Genomic DNA, 18,928 nt, shown 5'->3' on the forward strand with positions numbered 1-18,928 from the left:
CAAGAAAAAAAAATATTTTTAAAAAACAGTCCATTGACATTGATGCAATTGCAGACCTTATCCATCTTTTATTGGTTTTACATGCACACACACTGTGTACTTATGTGTGTGTATGTATAATTCTCTACAATCTTACCATATATGTAATCACCACCACAATCAATATTCAGAACTGCTTCATCACCCCAAAGATCTCTCTTGCTAAAGTACGTTCCTTTGAAACACAGTGTGATCCAGTCCATGCCTTGCTTACAACTCTTTAATGATTTTAAAGCCCCAAATCCTTAAATAAGGGATACCAATGCCTGTGTGATCTGGCTCCAGCGACATTGCCAGCCACCTCCTGCCTTTCTCCGCTTGCTCGCCAAGCCTCTGCTCACTAGCCTTTTATTTCCTTAATTTGCCAAGTGCCTCCACTGCTCAGGGCCTCCACACCTGCTGTGCTCACCAGGAGCTCCCCCCTCTCCCATGCAGCTACCGCCTCACTTCTCAGGAAATGTTTCCTTGGCATCTCGGACTAGGTTAGGCTCTCCTATGGCTTGTTTTCATTGCCAATTATGATTTCCCTTCATGGCACCTATCACACAGTTGTAAACAAATAGATATGAGTATGGCTCATTAATTTGAGTTCTCTCTAATTAGAGGTGTTGGGGGGTATCTTGCTCACCACTGTATCTTTTCTGTCTAGTGCAATGGCTGGCTTAACAGTTGCCCAATAAATAGTCGTTCGTGAACAAATTCATGAATAACTATTACCACCTGGCTGGTTGTGGCTGGGCTGTGGCCTGAGCCCATGGAACTGGGCAGAGTCAACTTGCTTGTATGGTTACCTGCTCTATGAACTCATCTGCAACCTACCCAAGGGTGTCCTATCTGAGACCTTGGGCATTTGTGGCCCATACCACTCAGAATCTCAAACTGGGATTTCCTCTCCCATTCCAATCCTGGTATTCTCTCTGAGAGATTAGAATAGGAATGACCCTGGCCACTGTTCTTCAATAGATCTTTGAGATGCTTTATCAACTGGATGTTCATCCAGGCTTTTGATGCCGGGCTTTTTTCCCTTCGGGGTCACTGCCAAGGTGTCAATTTGAGAGGGTTATTAGTCCAGAGCGTGGGAGTCTCTAAGCTGGATGGCTCCTGAGAAGTCCTTGAAAAGCTTTTAGATCTGCCTTCTCCTCGATACTTCTACCTGCTCTTTGCTAAGTGGTCCCCACGTCCCCATCAATGAATTACTCTCTCAGAGATGACAGTGTGGTTCGTATTTGTGGAGCCCCAAATTTGAAGGGTCCTTATGTCGACTGAATAGACAGTATGTGCCCCAAATGACCCTGGTGTCACTAGCTCTGAGGACTTGGAAGGGAGGAAATGGGAGCCTCCTGCTGGGATGGCTTTGCCAAGGGGTGGTGGTACCACGTGGGGTCCTGACCATCTGTGGAGGGCACTGGGTTGGTGAAAGTAACTCTAATTAGCACCCCACCCTTGGTCTCTAGTGTCCTCCTTTAGAAGTACATAATAACTCATGTGAGAGAGGCAACACAACGCCTATATGGTGGGTTGGGCAGCGTTGGAGCTCTGGAGAAAGAGGAACCCCCAGCAGTAGGCAAAGCTGTCAGTTCTTTTGTGATAGAGACAGTAATGGGCTCTGCCCTGAATGCTCTGCGCAGACTGACAGCACTGGGGGACCTGAGAGCATCATCCAAGCTTCCTTTCCCTGCCAAATAGAAGGTCAAAGGTCTTCACATTCTGTGGCTCAGACCTGTCCTCTCACTGCCCGAGGGTCTCTTTTGGGTGAGCTATGGCTGACAACAGAGTCCAGCTCTGCAGGCCAAGCCTCAGAATTGGTCCATTGGGGCTGTGAGCTCTAAGGTGATAGCTTAATGTCTCTCCCCGATCCTGCTATTGGCTTGGCTAATGTGATACTTGGGATAGAGAAGAGAGTTAGAGACAGTGACCAGTCGTTTTAGGATAGACCTGGCCATTATGTACCCTTTGCTGTGATGCTGCACTTCTTGGCCCTCCCTGCTAGGCCACGTCCCCCTAAAGCCCCTGGTACTGTGCAGACGTGGACTCCCACTAATCTCCTGGGCATGGGCAGGGATGCTCTGGATAACAGTGCAAGGCCTTGCAGAGCCCCTGAGCTCTGTCCCTGGAGTCCTCATACCCCCTCTCCTGTGCCCTGAGGCAGTGTGGTGCACACCTTTGTGGATCAGAAGGCCCAATTACAAATAGCTTTCGTGTGTCGCTCTTGCCATAGTTGATGCTGGGGCCGGGAGATAATGCAGGTGACTCTCACAGTGCAGCCTTGTGCCATGTGCTATGCAGCGGCCTTTCTGTTTCTCTCTGATCACCACTTGCTGTCCTCATAACTGGCTACACCTCTAGGGGGAAGTGCTCTTAGGGCAAGAGGATTTGGATGGCATCTATCCCTGGTGGAAGGGTTAATGCCCATCTCTCTCTTTAGGCCTTGATCTGATGATGTAATTGTGGGCAGTGGGGAGTGTGGGGAGGGCCCCATCTGGGTCCCTAGTTTGTTTCCCAACACATGCTACTCTCACCCCCTCTCTAAGTTGGGCATAAATGTGTTTTCAGCTAGTGGTGTTGAGGGGTGACAAGTCAGACCCTCTGGCCCTAATGCTGCCGTTTCTGCTTCCTTTAGGTCACCCAACCTGCCTGCAGTTCACCCTGAACATGACTGAGGCTGTCAAGACCTACAAGTGGCAGTGCATAGAGTGCAAATCCTGCATCCTCTGTGGGACCTCGGAGAATGATGTGAGTTTGGGGCCACCACCAGGAGGTAGAAGTCCATGGGGCTGGGAGTCCTTCAAGGGGAGAAGAGGAAAGCAGGACTCTTGTAATTCGTGTCCCAGAGAAAGGGCCAGTGATGACCTTCCCCTTCCCCTTTGACCCCAGAACACTTGGGACCCTTGTACCACAGGGACCTTGGTTCCCCTCAGGAATAGATTATATAAAAAAAGGCAGAATAAATGCTTAATTCTTTCCCTTTTTTATTAGTTTTCAAATATAACAGGGTGGGTTCAACACCTATTCATGATGAAAACACTCAAGAAAATAGAACTTGTGGGATACTTTCTCAATATGACAAACTTTTTTTTTTTTTTAACCTTAGAATGAAAGCCATTATCTTACTTATGGGGAAACACTAGAGGCATTTCTACTAAGATCAGGAACCAGATAAGGATGCCCGTTATCTCTACTTTTAGAGATATTAGCTAAGGCGGTTAGACATGAGAGACCAACTAGAAGCATATGATGGTAACAAAGTAGTAAAACTCAATTTCTTCTTTTTAGTTAAATTCTATTTCATAAGCTATAATAGTATATCTGAAAACCCAAGAAAATGAATGATAATGCTAACTCAGATATTAGAGTAGCAAGATATAAAATTACCATGCAAAATTAATAGCCTTCATATGCACAAATAATAGCAAATAATTAAGTTAGAGGACATAATAGTAGAGAGACTCTACTTATAATAGCAACAAAGAAAAATACGTAGAAATGAGGTTAATAGTAAATGTGTAAAACATATGAAGAAAAATTTAAAACACCTTTGAAAAGATACAGAAGTAGTCTTGTACAAATGAAAAGACATGGTGTGATCTTAGATAGAATGAGTCAACATTATAAAGATGTCAGTTCTTCCTAAGTTAATTTACAAATTTAATTCAAGCCCAGTAAAAACACCAGGTTTTTTTTTTTAAATGGAACTAGACAAGTTGATATTGAAGTTCATATGGAAAGAAGCATGCAAGAATAGCCAAGAAAACACTGAAAAAAAAAGTTTTGAGGGGAGACTAGCCCTACAAGGTGTTAAAACATACTGTAAAGCCTTTATCATTAAAATAATACAGACAAATAGAACAATGGAATAGAATGAAAACCCATAAATTGATCCAACTACATCTGGACATTTAGTATAGGATAAAGGTTTCATCTAAAATTACTGGCTCAGAGATGGACATTTCCATGAATGGTGTTGGGCCAATAGGATAACCATTTGCGGAAAGGTAAAATTACGTCCACATAATACATGAGAACAATCTCCAAATGGGCTGGGTATCTAAATATAAAAAAATAAAACCATATTAGTCCTAGAAGAAAACATGGGTGAATTCGTTTTTAACCTAAATATAAGGAAATATTTTCTGTGACTCAAAATTCAGAAGCAATAAGAGAAAATATTGAAAAACTTGACCACAAATTTACATAGTAAAAAAATACAATAAAGTAAAAGGACAACTTACATACTGGGAGAAAATATTTGCAGCATTTACTACAGATAAAAGGCTAGTATCACTAATATATAAAGAACTCTTAAAATTTGAAGGACAAGGGATAAGAAACCTGATAGAGAATGGGAAAAAGACATGTAAGATAATTCACAAAAGATATGTAAATGGCCCCCAAAGTTTGGAAATTAAAGTTTAAATGTACTTATAAGGAAATTCAAGTTAAAACAAAATGGAGATTCTATTTCTTTCCTATAAAATTGAAAAACACCTTCATACATTGTCAGTGGGAATACAAAGTGGTACAACCCTTCTGAAGGGAAATTTAACAATACCTAACACAGCTGCTATGCACTTACCTATTGCCTTAGCAGTTTCACCTTAGGAATCTACCCTGATGATACACCACTATCTACTCTAAAGATACAGCACTATGAAAATACATGTGCATAAGGTTATTCATGGTTGCATTGTTTATACTTGCAGAATATTGCTCATATGTAGAATGGTTGAATAATGATGGTATAGCTACATAATGGAGTCTATGTAGCTGTTTAAGAAATGAGGCAGATCTTTATGAATTTATATGGAGTGATTACCAGGATATATTTTAAATGAAAAACACACACAACAAATTAAAAATGTATAGTATGCTGCCATTCTTGTAAGAAAGGCATGAGAAAATATACATATATCTGTTCACTGTGTAAAAGAAATACAGGAAGGATTAAACAAGAAGTTAAAGAGATTGGTTATCTACAAGAGTGAGTAGGAATTGGGTAGAAAGAATGGGGTAATGAGGGTAGGATAGTATGGATAAGGAAGGTGATATTTCTCTGAGAATGCCTTTTTGTATAGCTCTGAGTCTTAGAACCAGGGTATTGTTTCACATACCTACAATAGATAAATACTGAAAAACAACCAGGATGTGGGGGGAACCGAAAGTGGAATATGAGCAGTAACAAATTACCCTAACTGTAATATAAATAGACTAGAGGCCTGGTGCACAAATTCATGCATAGGGGGGTAGGGGGAATAGTGGACCGCAGGAGGTTGGCCAGTCACAGGAGGTTGGCTGTGGGAGTACACTGACACCAGGGGGCAGCTCCTGCATTGAGCATCCGCCCCCTGGTGGTCAGTGTGTGTCATAGCCCCCTGGTGGTCAGTGCGTGTCATAGTGGTCGTTCCGGTAGTTTGGTCATAATGATCACTTAGACTTATACTATATATAGATAACATAACCATACTGAAGGGTGGGGTAGGAAAGAATTAATTTAAGTAACTTTGGAAAGTAGTATTTGTGTATAAAGAGAGAACTAATTATACAAATTTTGTACTGTAGTGAGTATATTTGTTTATCACAGGCATGTGATTTAGTCATTCTGAAACTACATGTACACAGGTTTGAACTAATAACTATATATTGTGAATAACGAGAGTCAGGTTTCTCAATGTCCTAGAAAAAAATATTCAGATCTTTTTTCAAATATTTACGTGGTTTTGGGTTAGAATAGGAGGTATTGATAGGAATTTATGATTTCAATATAATATTATATACATATGTATTTATATTCGGGGCGTCCCCAAAAAATGTATACACACTTTAACAGCTGATAGCTCAATTTTCTAAATGAAATGTATTTTAATAAACATTGCCTTTATAATTATTCAAAGTGTGTGTATTTTTTGGGACATCCTATGTATCTATAGCTATCTGTATGCATAAATATAGATGTGTGCATGTGTATGTACACATACATTTATTTACTTCCTAACTCTGTCAGCTGGGAGGGCCTAGAAGCAATGACAACCCAAGAGCAGTGAGGACCTATAGCACCCAGATATTGGTTTCTAAATACAGTTGACCCTTGAAAAATGTGGGGTTAGGGTACTGATCCCCATGCATTAAAAAATCTGCTGTATAATTCCTGGCTGTAAAAATCAGCAGGGCCTGTAACTGAGTGAGATGGAGGGCTGTGAGTCCCAGGCATTCCTCTTAAAGGGCCCACACATGGACTTACTTGGACTCACTCCCTGAGCTCCAGTGCTGGGGCAGCAGCTTGAAAGGCACCAGGGACCTATGGGGAGGAACTGAATTGTCTGGCATCAGGGTGAGAGCTGGAGGGGCAGCTTTCTCACAGACAGAAGTGCTGGCAGAGGCTGTTGTTCCTTTGATGAACAGAGTCAGCAGGCACCATATCTGCGTCTCCATTAACTTGGTTCACACTGTTCTCTTCATCCTGGTGATTCTCTGAGACCCTGCCCCACCCAATTTGCAGGCCCACCCATACTGTTTCCATTGGCTTTTACATATAAATGGCCTTTCTTGGCTCATGCTTCAGACTTTCCTAAAATCTCTCAAACAAGCAGCATCTGCCCCATACCTCTTGCAAAGGCAGCCAGCCTTGGTTCTAAGTTTTGCTAATCTGGGGCACCTCCAAGCCCAGCACAAGTAGCAGCCATCTGCAGATCACTTTGTAGCTCATGTTGGGTGGCCCTGAGCAGAACACAGGTGGTGGCTGACCTTGGCCTGCACCTCCAGGGAGGCCCCAGAGCCAGTGCACCCAGAGGACAGCTTCATATTACCACATTGAAACACCACCCAACCACCTCCACAAGCAACACACTCAAGATGCAGACTCAGTGGGGTGTCAGAGCCCCACTAAAGCACGTCCTGCTCTGTTGAGTGGGCCACTACACAGTTGATCCTCCACAGTGGGGGAGGATACACATTGAGTGCCCAGCTCTGGTGAATGGGGAGGCTTTGCTACTGGACCCTATAGAACATCTACTACATAAGACTACTCTACCAAGCCTGGGAGATGTAGCAGCTCTACCTAATACATAGAAATAAACCCAGGAGGTTGCCAAAATGAGGAGACGGAGAAGCATGTCCCAAATGAAAGAACAGAACAAAATTCCAGAAAAAGAACTAAACAAAATGGAAACAAGCAATCTAGATGCAGAGTTCAAAACACTGGTTATAAGGATGCTCAATGAACTAAGTGAGAACTTTAACAGCTTACAAAAGGTCATGGAAACCAGAAAAAAGAACCAGCCAGAAATGAAGGCTTCACTAACTGAAATGAAGAATAATTTACAGATAATCAACAGTAGAGTAGATGAAATTGAAAATTAAATCAGTGATTTGGAATATAAGGAAGCAAAAAACACCCAATCAGAACAGCAGAAAGAAAAAAAGAATCCAAAAATATGAAGATATGTAAGGAGCCTCTGGGACAACTTCAAGTGTGCCAACATTTGCATCATGCACGTGCCAGAAAGAAAGAAGAGGGGACAAGAAATTGAAAACATATTTGAAAAAATAATTACAGAAAATTTTCCTAATGTGATGAAAAAAATAAACACACAAGTCCAAGAAGCGCAGAAAGTCCCAAACAAGATGAACCCAAAGAGGCCCACATCAAGACACATCATAATTAAAATGCCAACGGTGAAAGACAAAGGGAGAATCTTAAAAGCAGCAAGAGCAAAGAAGTTGGTTACTTACAAGGGAGCTCCCATAGACTGTCAGCTGATTTCTCAACAGAAACTTTGCAGGCCAGAAGGCATTGGCAAGAAATATTCAAAGTGTGAAAAGCAAGGACCTACAACCAAGATCATTCTATCCAGCAAAGCTATCATTTAGAACTGAAGGACAGATAAAGAGGTTCCCAGTCAAGAAAAAGTTAAAGGAGTTCATCAACACTAAACCAGAATTACATGAAATGTGAAAGGGTCGAGAGGGAGAGGGAGAGGGAGAGGGAGAGGGAGAGGGAGGAGAGGGAGAGGGAGAGGGAGAGGGAGAGGGAGAGGGAGAGGGAGAGGGAGAGGGAGAGGGAGAGGGAGAGGGAGAGGGAGAGGGAGAGGGAGAGGGAGAGGGAGAGGGAGAGGGAGAGGGAGAGGGAGAAGGAGAAGGAGAAGGAGAAGGAGAAGGAGAAGGAGAAGGAGAAGGAGAAGGAGAAGGAGAAGGAGAAGGAGAAGGAGAAGGAGAAGGAGAAGGAGAAGGAGAAGGAGGAGTAAAATGGCAATGAATACATATCTATCATCAATTGAATATAAAAAACAAATAAATAAGCAGAACAGAAACAGACTCATAGATACAGAGAACATGTCAATCTGTAACTGAAAAATAAAAAATGATTTAAAAAAGAAAACATGACAAGTAAGTACAATATGGGATCCTGGGGGAAATGTCATAAGTGGGAAAACTGGTGAAATTTAAATGAGTCTGCAGATTAGTTAGTAGTGTCATGTTTATGGTAATTTCCTGCTTGTCATGATTGTACTATGATAATGTAGATGTTACCATTAGGGGAAACCGAATAAAGTGTGTACAGGAACTCTTTGTACCATTCTTGCAACATTTCCTTAAGACTAAAAGTATTTCATAATAAAAAATAAAAAATAATGGGATGTTTCCTAGCGTCTTCCAAAGGTAACAAAGTTTTTTTTAAAAAAAATGTAGTATCTTTATGAAATCAAGGATTTAAACATATTTAATTTGTTTCAATCCATTACAGTTAAAATTGTCCCATCTTTGGCCAATGGGAATGTAATTAGGGAGGACCCTGAGATTTTTTACTCAGGCACCTTGAGTCTTTATGACTCTAATAGTTTGAGAGTGTCCTTGTTTTCCAATATATAAAAGTACTTATTAATTTCAAGCTCCAGACCTAAAATCAGCCATTTCTCCAAGGATTTATGTGTGTGTGTTTTTAAGTGGGCAATGATCTTTAGAGAACATAACATGAATGCTAGCGGTGCTGATTTTTACTGTATTATTCATAGTTTTGGGGCATTTTCAATGGACAGAGCTAGAAAATATGTTTTGTTTGTTTTAAAGATAAAAAGCACTATAAATTAACATTGATACTTCCAATTCATGCACAAGACTAACTATAGAGTTTTTATTTAACATCATCAATCTTACATCTATATTTTCTTTAAACTATGTCACAATTGTTTCTTCTCAATACCATCCATTTAATCCACACACAAAAGTCTCTATCAATTCCACTATTATCAACAACATGATTTCTAAAAAGAAATACACACACACACACACACACACACACACACACATTTGCACTTATTTTTGTCCTAAGGTGTATTTGACTAAGGATGTACAATCAATCAACTTATTTTAAAGTCACTTGGAATAGTTTCTTTCTATTTGGTTATGTCATCAACTAATACATAATTAGATGGCTTTGTTTCATTCTTCTTTTGTTTTTAGGGATAATTAAAATGTGAATTTTGCTTTATGACTTTGTAAAATATTTACTGGCTCCAAAATCAAATTTATAAAATAAATAGTATATTCAAAGAAATCTAGCTTCTATCCCTATCTCTTTTACACTGTCTTCTCACTTTGCTTATAGGTAACCATTTAAAAAGTCATGTTTTATCTTTCCATTTTGTTTTAGTGTAAGCATATGTATGTGCATATGAATCCATAAAAACATGGATGCATCTTAGAAAATGGCAACCAATGTACATATTTCCTCCACCTTGCTTTTTTATTGAAAATCCTGGAGATTACACCAAAGCAATACATAAATATAATCTTATTTTCTGCCTACAGTTGATTCTAATCCTTGGCTTTACAAATAGTGTTCATGCTGAGGTGTTTTCATTGATGTTGACTTGGCAGAGCCTTAGGGGAAGAATCAAGGGGTGAGGCTGCTTGGGCAATAGGGTTCCTCTCACATAGTCAGGGATTTGTACTGCACATCCCAGAGTGGGATTCCCATTCTCTGGAACTGTAGCCATAGGTGGAACCTGCTTCTTGGATACTTGGGAGTAAGAGGTCTTTAAACTGTGTTTTTCATGGGGGTTAGCATGAGCTGGGATTTCTTGGTGGTTTTGACAGGCAATTATCCTGAAAAGCAGATGGGAAAGAAGAGATTATGGTGTTAGATAGTGATCAACCCATACAAATATCATTTAAACCCACAGATGTCTGCTTTCCCTTTAGGAGAGTTCAATCTGGGCATTCAACCTTCTTGTATTTATCATATTGGCACTGTAGTAGGGTTATCACTATGTGTAGGACACTGGTAATACTGTTTCTGATGAGTCTCTCCCTATTTCCTGTCTTCATCCTAACTCCTCTCTCCTCGCATTACCCCTGTATTATATGGTCATATAGCTTACTTCTGCTCTGACAACCATGGTGTAACTCCTTTGGAGTAAACCACCCTGTCCTGTTTTCATTCTACTTCTCTGACTGCTTCTTAGTCTCTCTTTTTTTTTTTCTTTCCAAAAGTCTATTCTTGGCCTTTGTCTCAGAACCTTAGATCTGAGTCCTTGATTTTTCAATGAAAGCTACTCTTTCCTCAGAAAAATGTACATTTCTATCTGTATACAGAATTGTGCATATAATTTCAAGGAGTTCATGAACACCTTTCCATGAGCACAAATTTAAGGACTTCTTCTCTCACACACTCTAGGCTTCCTCTCCCAGGACCATCATTGCTGTTTAATCACAAATGACTAACAAATCCATATCTCACACCCAGGCCCCTTTTCTGACCTCCACATGCTTCTAGGGCAGTGGTCAGCAAACTCATTAGTCAACAGAGCCAAATATCAACAGTACAATGATTGAAATTTCTTTTGAGAGCCAAATTTTTTAAACTTAAACTATATAGGTAGGTACATTGTTATTAACTTAATTAGGGTACTCCTAAGGCTTAGGAAGAGCCACACTCAAGGGGCCAAAGAGCCGCATGTGGCTCGCGAGCCGCGGTTTGCCAACCACGGCTCTAGGGCATCCCTCCAACATAATCTGTAGAACATACCAGTATCTATAACTGAGGCTGCTCTCTCCTTCCATAGATCTGTTCCTCTGTCCATGTCTCAGTGGGTAGCTATATTATTTGACTTGCTGTCCATGCCATAACCCAGGAGATATTCTCGATTTCTTCCCTGTCATTCTCCACATCTAGTCGGTGACTCTTAGATGGGAGCAAGGGCCCTTTGATTTCCCCCATGACACAGCCCTAGTTCAGGCCACCGTCATCTCCCACCTGGATGGCTACAGCAGCCTTTTAACTGGTCTCTGGTCTCTAGAAGCAATGTCTCCCCACCTGGGTAACTATTTTTGCACAGTAGCTAGTGAGATCTTTCTAAATTGCAAGTCTGACCATGTCACTCCACTGTTGCTGACTCTTCAATAGCCTCCCATTGCCCCACTGAAAGGTCCTGGCATGATTCAAAGGCCTTTCATGACCTCTCCCTCTTCATTGTTTGCTCACCGGGGTTTCCAACTTCTATATCTACTTTTTCCAGGATCTCTGCACTGGTGAGATTTGACATAAAACATAATTTTACAAACATCTTATCAGCTATCAAAGCGGGTCCAAAGATCACTGAATAGAACAGGGCTGGAGAGTGGTGACCAGATCCCAAACCTTTATTTACTGAGGAGCTTCTATGTGCAAGGAAGTTCTGAAGGAGATGCAGAGATGAGTAATTCAAGGCTCTGCCCCAAGGGCCTCATAGTCCACAGAGGAGTGTACAAGAGGCATGTTCCAAATGAACTGTTTAACAGAATAGTTAGATGTCTACCACACACAGGGCTTTGTAACATAAGGGGAAAGGCAATTCAATGTCATAAGGGAAAGAACTGTGGGGATGCAAGTGGGGATAGACTAGTGAAGCTCTGTGGGGAAGCAGGGGTTGAAAACTTGAAGAGTGGGCAGGGAATGGTCCAGAAGAGAAGGGGTCAGGGACTGGGAGAGCCTCCAGGAAGAAGGACCTGAAGGAGGCCAGGGCATACTGTGTCCTTGGAAATGAACCACAGCTGGAGGGCCCTGTTCTCACCTGGGCTCCAGCCTCCAGCTCCTGAGGAGGTTTTGGGGAGCTGAAAAATGGCTTCATTTGCATTTCTCTAGATTCACATATGAAACACTAAAATGGTTCTGAGGTGTCATGGATGTTACCACCAAGTATGGTTGTTGGGTGTTTCACAGATAGAGTGAGGGGTTCAGAGGAATTGAAGTACAATTTTCAGATGTCTAAAGTATATTCTGTGAACTGGGCAATCATCATGGGAATATAGAAATGCATAAATTTAGTTTTTTGCCCTTACAGAGGCAGAGTTATCGGCTATGGGAGTTCAAAAGAATAATGAATCCCTTTAGCTTAGATGTGAGGTGGTAGTCAAGAAAGGCTTCTTGGAGGAGGTATGATTTGAGCAGAATCCGAAACTAAGGGTAGGATTTGCATAGCTGGGGAGGCAGAAGGGGAAATTCCAGGTGTGGGCAAAGCATGCTCAGGGGACAATGAAGACTCTAAATGGGTTCTGGAAAGGGGTGCCCCAGGGAGGTTGATCTGTGGAAATAAGGCCAGTGGAGCCCTGGCCGATGTGGCTCAGTTGGTTGGAGCATTGTCCTATACACCTTAAGGGTCAAGGGTTCAATTCCCGGCCAGGTTTGATCCCCAGTTGGGGTGCATGTGGGAAGCAACTGATCAATATTTCACTCGTGCATCGATGTTTTTCTCTCTCTCCCTCTTCCTTCCTCTCTTTATAAAAATCAATAAAAGCATGTCCTCGGGTGAGGATTAAAAAAATAAAATAAAAAAGAAGAAGAAGGAAGAAAGCCAGTTTCAGCTGGCATTCAATTTAAAAAAAAAGAAAAAGAAAAACAAGGCTGGTAGAGTAGGGAAGACATTGGCCTTAAATAATTCAGTCTCATTCTCCTTCTCATCACCTACTCTGTATTCCACCAGGACCAGCTACTCTTCTGTGATGACTGTGACCGTGGCTACCACATGTACTGTTTAAACCCCCCTGTGGCTGAGCCCCCAGAAGGTAATGGGAATGAGGTCGACAATCAAAAAAGCAGCTACCACTCCCACTTATTGAGGCCTCTAGGGTTTAGGCCTTGTGCTAAGGTTTACATATCTTGTCTCATTTAATCATCACAACCCTACGAGTTAGGTACGACCACTACCATTTGACAGATGAAGAAACTGAGGCACAGTTCGACCACCTGAAATTTCAACTTGAGGCCCGGAGAGATGTTTCCCAGAGACATGTGGCTGAGAGGGTGGGAGGTGGAGCTTCCAGGGGAGCTGGCCAGGCCTGGGGATGCTGGTTACGAGGCAGGACCAAGGAGGGAGGGTCTTTCCAACAGTTCAGCTGGTCCTCCCTGAGCACTTGTGGTTTTCTGAGCAGCACTTGCTCTCCTGAGCTGCAGGCTCCAGCCCGTTTTCAGCACTGGGATTCGCTCTCTGAATTGTGAAAGTCCAAAGAAAACAGGGCTTAGAAGAAGTGAGGGCCCAGGGTGGGGCTTGAGGGTTGGGAGAGGTGCCGCTGGTCATGCCGTCTTATTTCTCGTAGGAAGCTGGAGCTGCCACTTGTGCTGGGAACTGCTCAAAGAAAAAGCCTCAGCCTTCGGCTGCCAAGCCTAGGGCCCCGGGTCACCGCAGGTGACTTGCTGCTGGAGAGGTTGAACCAGAGCCCAGTTCAAAGCCGATTGAGCCCCTACTCCCATGTATCCAGACAGACCAACTGTGAGGAAAGCCAGTAACCAGAGGGCGTGCCACGCGGAACCAAGAGGGCGAGCTGTCTACGTAGCTCCCACACACAGGTCTCCACACTCCAGCCCGCCCGCCTTGTTTCAACCAGAAGGATCTTGCACTTTTGGAGAACAGCCCAGCACTGCGGCCCTCTCACTGGTTCCCACCATCTGTTACTCGTGTGTGTGCTGTTTCTACCTATTGTCTTCTAAGAAATCTTCTCCCAGCCTCCTGCCTCCAGCTTAGGCTCTTCACCCTGAAGTCAGCCGAGGAACAAAGGGCTGTGAGGAAGCCTCTCTGGAAACTTCTAGACCCAGAGCTTGGAGGCTATCTTGACAGTGAAAGTCCCTCCTTGTTCCTGGTCTGTGTGAAGAGGAAGAGCTGCCTTCTGGACCGGGCAGATGTCCAGTGGCATCACAGCCAGGGTGGTCTGTGCATGGGGCTGGGGAGGGAGGTGGAGGTCCTGGGGGGCGGGAGGAGACATTCTGAAGACAGTTGTGAGGCCCTGCAACAGCCAAGAAGTATTTGTTACCATCAGGAGCGGCTCTGCTGGGCGGTTCCTTCACCCTCGGAACTGGGGCATCCTTGAGGTGAGACAAGCCACAGCCGCTGGCAGAGAAAGATGTTAGACTCTGCCTCCCAACCCGCCTGGTCTGGAGCTTTCCCGGGTTGGGGGGGCGGGGGGGGGCCTCAAGAACCAGGAAGGTGAGTGAAGAAGCCTACACAGTTGAAAATCTAAATGTTGGTAAAAAGGTAAAAAGGACTGCCCCTTCAAGAAACCCTTCAGTATTGATGTGACACTACGAATTCTCTTTCCCAAGTAATTCTTCCTTCCACCCAGTGTGTGTCTGCCCTTGTGTCCTGAGACCTGACTCTGGAAATTTTAGGATTGGGGAGAGATTGTCGTTACCTAGACAATAACTGGGGTGATGGGATTATTCATGACCAAGGTGGCGGCCTTGCAGAGCCTCAGCTCAAGGGCCACTTTTCTCTCCTAAGCTCCCCGGTACCAACTGGACTTTTTCTTTTTTTAATGGATCAAGAAGAAAGAGGCTCAGATTTCGAGCAGTCTGTGTTGGAAGGCCACCCTGTAGGCTTGAGCAGCTTGGGCTGTCTTTGAATCTCACAGGCAGTGGCAACAGCAGCAGCGCACAACTGACAGGTTTCTGGGAAAATCATTTGCCCAAAGGGCAGGTCTCGCTGAGCGGGACCCTTGCGCATGCTCCGCTCCCCTGAAGTCAGCTCCGTCTCTGTGGTCCGCTGCTTACAACAAAGGCCGAGTTATTTTTAGCCCTTCAGCCCTGAAGAAGCCCCTGGAGACCTGCAGACGGCCGAGATGGGCCACTTCCGCCTGCTGCAGAGTTCACCCTGCGACTTGGCAATGCTCTTGGCCGGTGGACCCAGGCAGCCTGGCGTGGAGCCGAGCCCTGTTGGTCTCCCTCAGTTCTTTGCACCTGGGGCTAGAGATGGGGGTCACTCTCCTGCAGGGGCCTGTGGCCTCGGAGGGAGTTACTTGCATGTGCAATGATCTCATTTAAAGGGCCCTGTCCAGGTGGGATTCCATCTTGCTCAGGAGATAGTTCCTTCTCCCTGCGGGCAGGTGAGCCTGTTTTGGGAAGCTGTCGTGTTGTCACATCATTTGTTCATTTGAGGGTTACATCTCTTCTCCCGACTGCCCTGGCTCTCTATGCCCCCACCCCCTGCAAACCAAAGTGGGGTGTCCTCCAAGCCGATGATTGGTTTTGAAAATCACTTAAACTTAATTTTTTAAAAAAAGTTACCAAAATTGTTCCAAAATGCCACAATGGCTTAAAAGTTAAAAAAGCAAATTTGAAACAAAAGCTGTGGCCCTACTACTTGCCGGGTCTTCTTTGGAGGGTGTACAAATCCATTCCCACTTTATCACAGACAATGGGGAGGTCCTGTCCTACCTCCAGCCACACCTGCCACCCACAGAAGCTGTGAGGGTGGGGGTGAGTCTTGCAGCCAAGGAGGGTGCTGTACCTGCCACACTGATGGGGTGCTCAGGGCTCTGGAATGGACATCAGGAGGGCCCAGATCCCTTCCCGGTTCCCCTCCCTGCAGGATGGGCCCAGCCCCTTCCTCTTTGGAGAGCAGTTTCCCCATCTGGAAAGGGGTTGGCAAAGCCAGCAGTGGGATGGCACTTTCAAGGTACTCAAGCAGACACAGTCACATTTGTATTGAAAATACCACATTTGTATTGAAAATACCACATTTGTATTGAAAAGGGAAGGTGATGGTAAACTTCACATTGGTCTTTCTTTGAATCCCAGAGAATGAGCCAGAATCATAGGGTGTGCATGGATAATTAGGGTTTTAATTTTGCCTCTGGCATGGAGTAGTTGTGTGACCTTGGGCAAGTCACTCAACATCTCTGAACCTGAGTTTGGAGATAATAATATTTGCCCTGCCTAGTCCACAGTGACACTGGGAGACCTAAAGAGCGTGATGTTATATAAATGACCACCGAGAGCAGTGCTTGTCAGGGAGGGACTCCAAATAATTTCTATGCCCCTTTTCTAGTGTGAGTTAGCCAAGGTTAGACACCTTCTTAGAATCTCCATTTGACCAAAGGAGGCTTATGTTCTAAGGGCTGTGCTGCCTGTGGTCAGGGCCACTAGGCCAAAGCTGTGACAAAGGAAACCCTGACTGTGCGTGGGTGTGTGGTGGGAGGTGGGGGGTTTACCCTGGGGTTGGGGACTTCAGGATGACGTTACTCGAGATACTCCCTTCTGCAAGATCAGTGCCGCCTAGGCGGGAGCTAACTTCTGGAGAGGACTGAGATTCAGTTCAGCGGAACATTCACCTGAGCTTTTTCGTTGAAAGCCTAGCTCCTCTACTTTGTAGCTGGGGGACATTGGGGAAAGGTCTTGACCTCTTTGAGCCTCTTTCTGCACATCTGTAAGGTGGGAGATGTGGCCTCTCCAGCAGGGCTGTTACTGGGGTCAGGGTGATGCTGGTGATGCTGGCACGAAGGTCCCCACAGCACAGTAGCTCTGGTCATTGTGGATGGAGGCCACCACGTGGAGATAACCACGCTGTCGATTCCCAGCTCCGATCTTTGGGAAAGCCAGGGTGCCTTTGTTTTGCTCCGATGTGGCTCCAGCCAACCAGGGAGGAGGTGAGGCTGCAGGATCTAAGCCGGAAGTTGAAACCCTCTGTTTCCTGTAGGTATTTTTGAAACACTGCTTTTTGGGCCTGCAGCGAATGGAGGAAACAGACAAGGCTCCTGCTAGGAAACTTACATTCTAGCTTTTCTTCTCAACTCCCCACAGACTCATTGCAGGCGCCTCTGGCAGGAGCCGCAGGTCCCAAGGCTCCCCTGCTCCTGTCATCGCCCTGGGGCAGGTAGGAAGCCCAGGCAGGCAGCCAGGCAGGCCTGCAGAGGCACTTCTCCCCCAGGCTCAGCTCCCTGTGACGGAACCAGCTAGGAAGTGGGTGGGTGGGGGAGGCCAGACTCCTTCTGAGCTGGGGAAGATAATAGGCTTTAAGCGGGGAGGGGGGAGAGTTAGGGTTTCATAGTGATGATCATGATACACTCATGGTGCATATTAGTCTTTGTGCTTCAAACAGCGCCATTCCTTTTGCCCCTCCCCTTAAAACGTTCAGATATTAAGGAAGGAAATGAGATGGCTATTACTACTTTCCCAAGGGGGGCAAGTTTAGGGGACAGACCTGTGCTCTTCTGTGTTGTTGAAGAAAGATTACTGGCCACCTCAGGCCTCGGGGCTCATCGAAGAGGGTCTGTGTGTGGGGTGGGGAGCCCCGAGGACCACCTTCCCTGCCCACAAGCTGGTTGTCAGCCTCCCTTCCTCTCTCACTCCCCGACCCCCAAGCCCTCCCTGCTGCCCACTACAGGCCCCTCCTCAGAGTGTCCCTGTGTATCACAGCCCAAGGGCAATGATGACTCACTCCAGGGAAGATGTCCCCCCCCCCCCCCCCCACCGGGCATGCCTCCCCTTCCCCAGCTGTGCATCTGTCACTGTGGTAGGGTCACGTCCCTGGAGAGGGAAGGGGGAAGGGGCACTCCAGGAGGGGGCGGAAACCTGCTTTCTACTTAGGAGTCCTGGAGCTAAATAGCTGGGGGGCTGGGATGGAAAGGAAGAATTGTTACAATCCATCACCCCCCTTTTCCCCACCCCCCGCCTCCTTAGGCCCATGATCCTAGACAGCGTGATTTTTTTAAAAAGCCCAAACCTTTGCCCAGTTCTGGACACCAAGGCAGAGGTCCCCTGGCCTCATCTTCCTGTTGGTTGGGGGGCTTCCGAGGGCAAATAGGGCAGGAGCAGTGCCCTCAGCTGGCTGGAGGTGGGAGGTACAGAGGTCTCCTGGCTGCACCCCCTGTGGATTATCCCACTCCCACAGGGAAGGTGTCCTGACTTTCTGAGGTAAGCTGCCGAGGTCCCTCCTGGTCTGGCTGGGGAGGCGGGGCTGGTGGGGGAAGGGATGGCAGCAAAGGCTGGGCTACATGGGGTGGCCTATCGAGTGGAGGGCCCCCAGGCACTGCTACCAGAGGCCGGCCCGGAGGCCAGCAGCGGGGATGTGAAGGGGGGGAACCTGGCCAGTCCTGCCCTAGCCACTTGGCAAAGTGAATGGCGTTCGCTCTTGTGTGCTCCCCTGTTTGGGATCTTACTCCCCACCCCAAAGGATGCTTTTGGTGTTCCCATCAGCCCCGTTTCATCTGGATTCCAGGTGAGGACTGGGGAGGATGGTGGAAAGTGGCGGATGCTTTACCTGCCTCAGGCCTGCAGGTCTCCCACCCAGCCCTCAGCCCTGCTGTCTCCTGGGTCTCCTGGATCCGTGGTCAGCCTGGGGGCTCCCTTCCCCATCCGGACATAGAACCTTGTTATGATTCTCCGCCAGGGGCCACAGCCGCCGGCCCTGGGTGTAGAAGGTGCAGAACAGATGGGTTAGTTCCGGCCTTGGGGTCGGCCAGAGGAGGGTCTTTGACCCTGGGAATCGGGGTCCTTCCTAAGTTGGCTGGAGACCCTCGGTGGGGGGACAGCTAAGGTAGCTTCTGAGCGAGGTGCGAGGGAGGAGGGCAGAGGAAGATGCCGGTGGCCGCTGCTCAGGTGCCCGACTGGGCGGATGGAGAGCCCCAGACGGGGCCGAGTGGGAACCGT

At 45.8% G+C, this 18,928-nt stretch overlaps 1 protein-coding gene across 1 annotated transcript in view; it reads left to right on the plus strand.

The window, feature by feature from the left end:
* DPF3 (double PHD fingers 3) overlaps window positions 1–14,219 on the plus strand; it is a 271,445-nt gene extending 257,226 nt beyond the window's left edge. The window contains exons 9-11 of the mRNA XM_070417223.1: window positions 2,660–2,772; window positions 12,993–13,074; window positions 13,606–14,219. Coding sequence (XP_070273324.1) covers window positions 2,660–2,772; window positions 12,993–13,074; window positions 13,606–13,676 — 266 coding nt within the window. The 3' untranslated portion in view covers window positions 13,677–14,219. The remainder of the gene's footprint in view (window positions 1–2,659; window positions 2,773–12,992; window positions 13,075–13,605) is intronic.
* The last annotated feature ends 4,709 nt before the right edge of the window (window positions 14,220–18,928 follow it).

The sequence above is a fragment of the Myotis yumanensis genome, unplaced genomic scaffold (assembly GCF_028538775.1).
Source record: "Myotis yumanensis isolate MYYU_CA2020_CCGP unplaced genomic scaffold, mMyoYum1.0.hap1 SCAF_1, whole genome shotgun sequence".
Classification (NCBI taxonomy): domain Eukaryota; kingdom Metazoa; phylum Chordata; class Mammalia; order Chiroptera; family Vespertilionidae; genus Myotis; species Myotis yumanensis.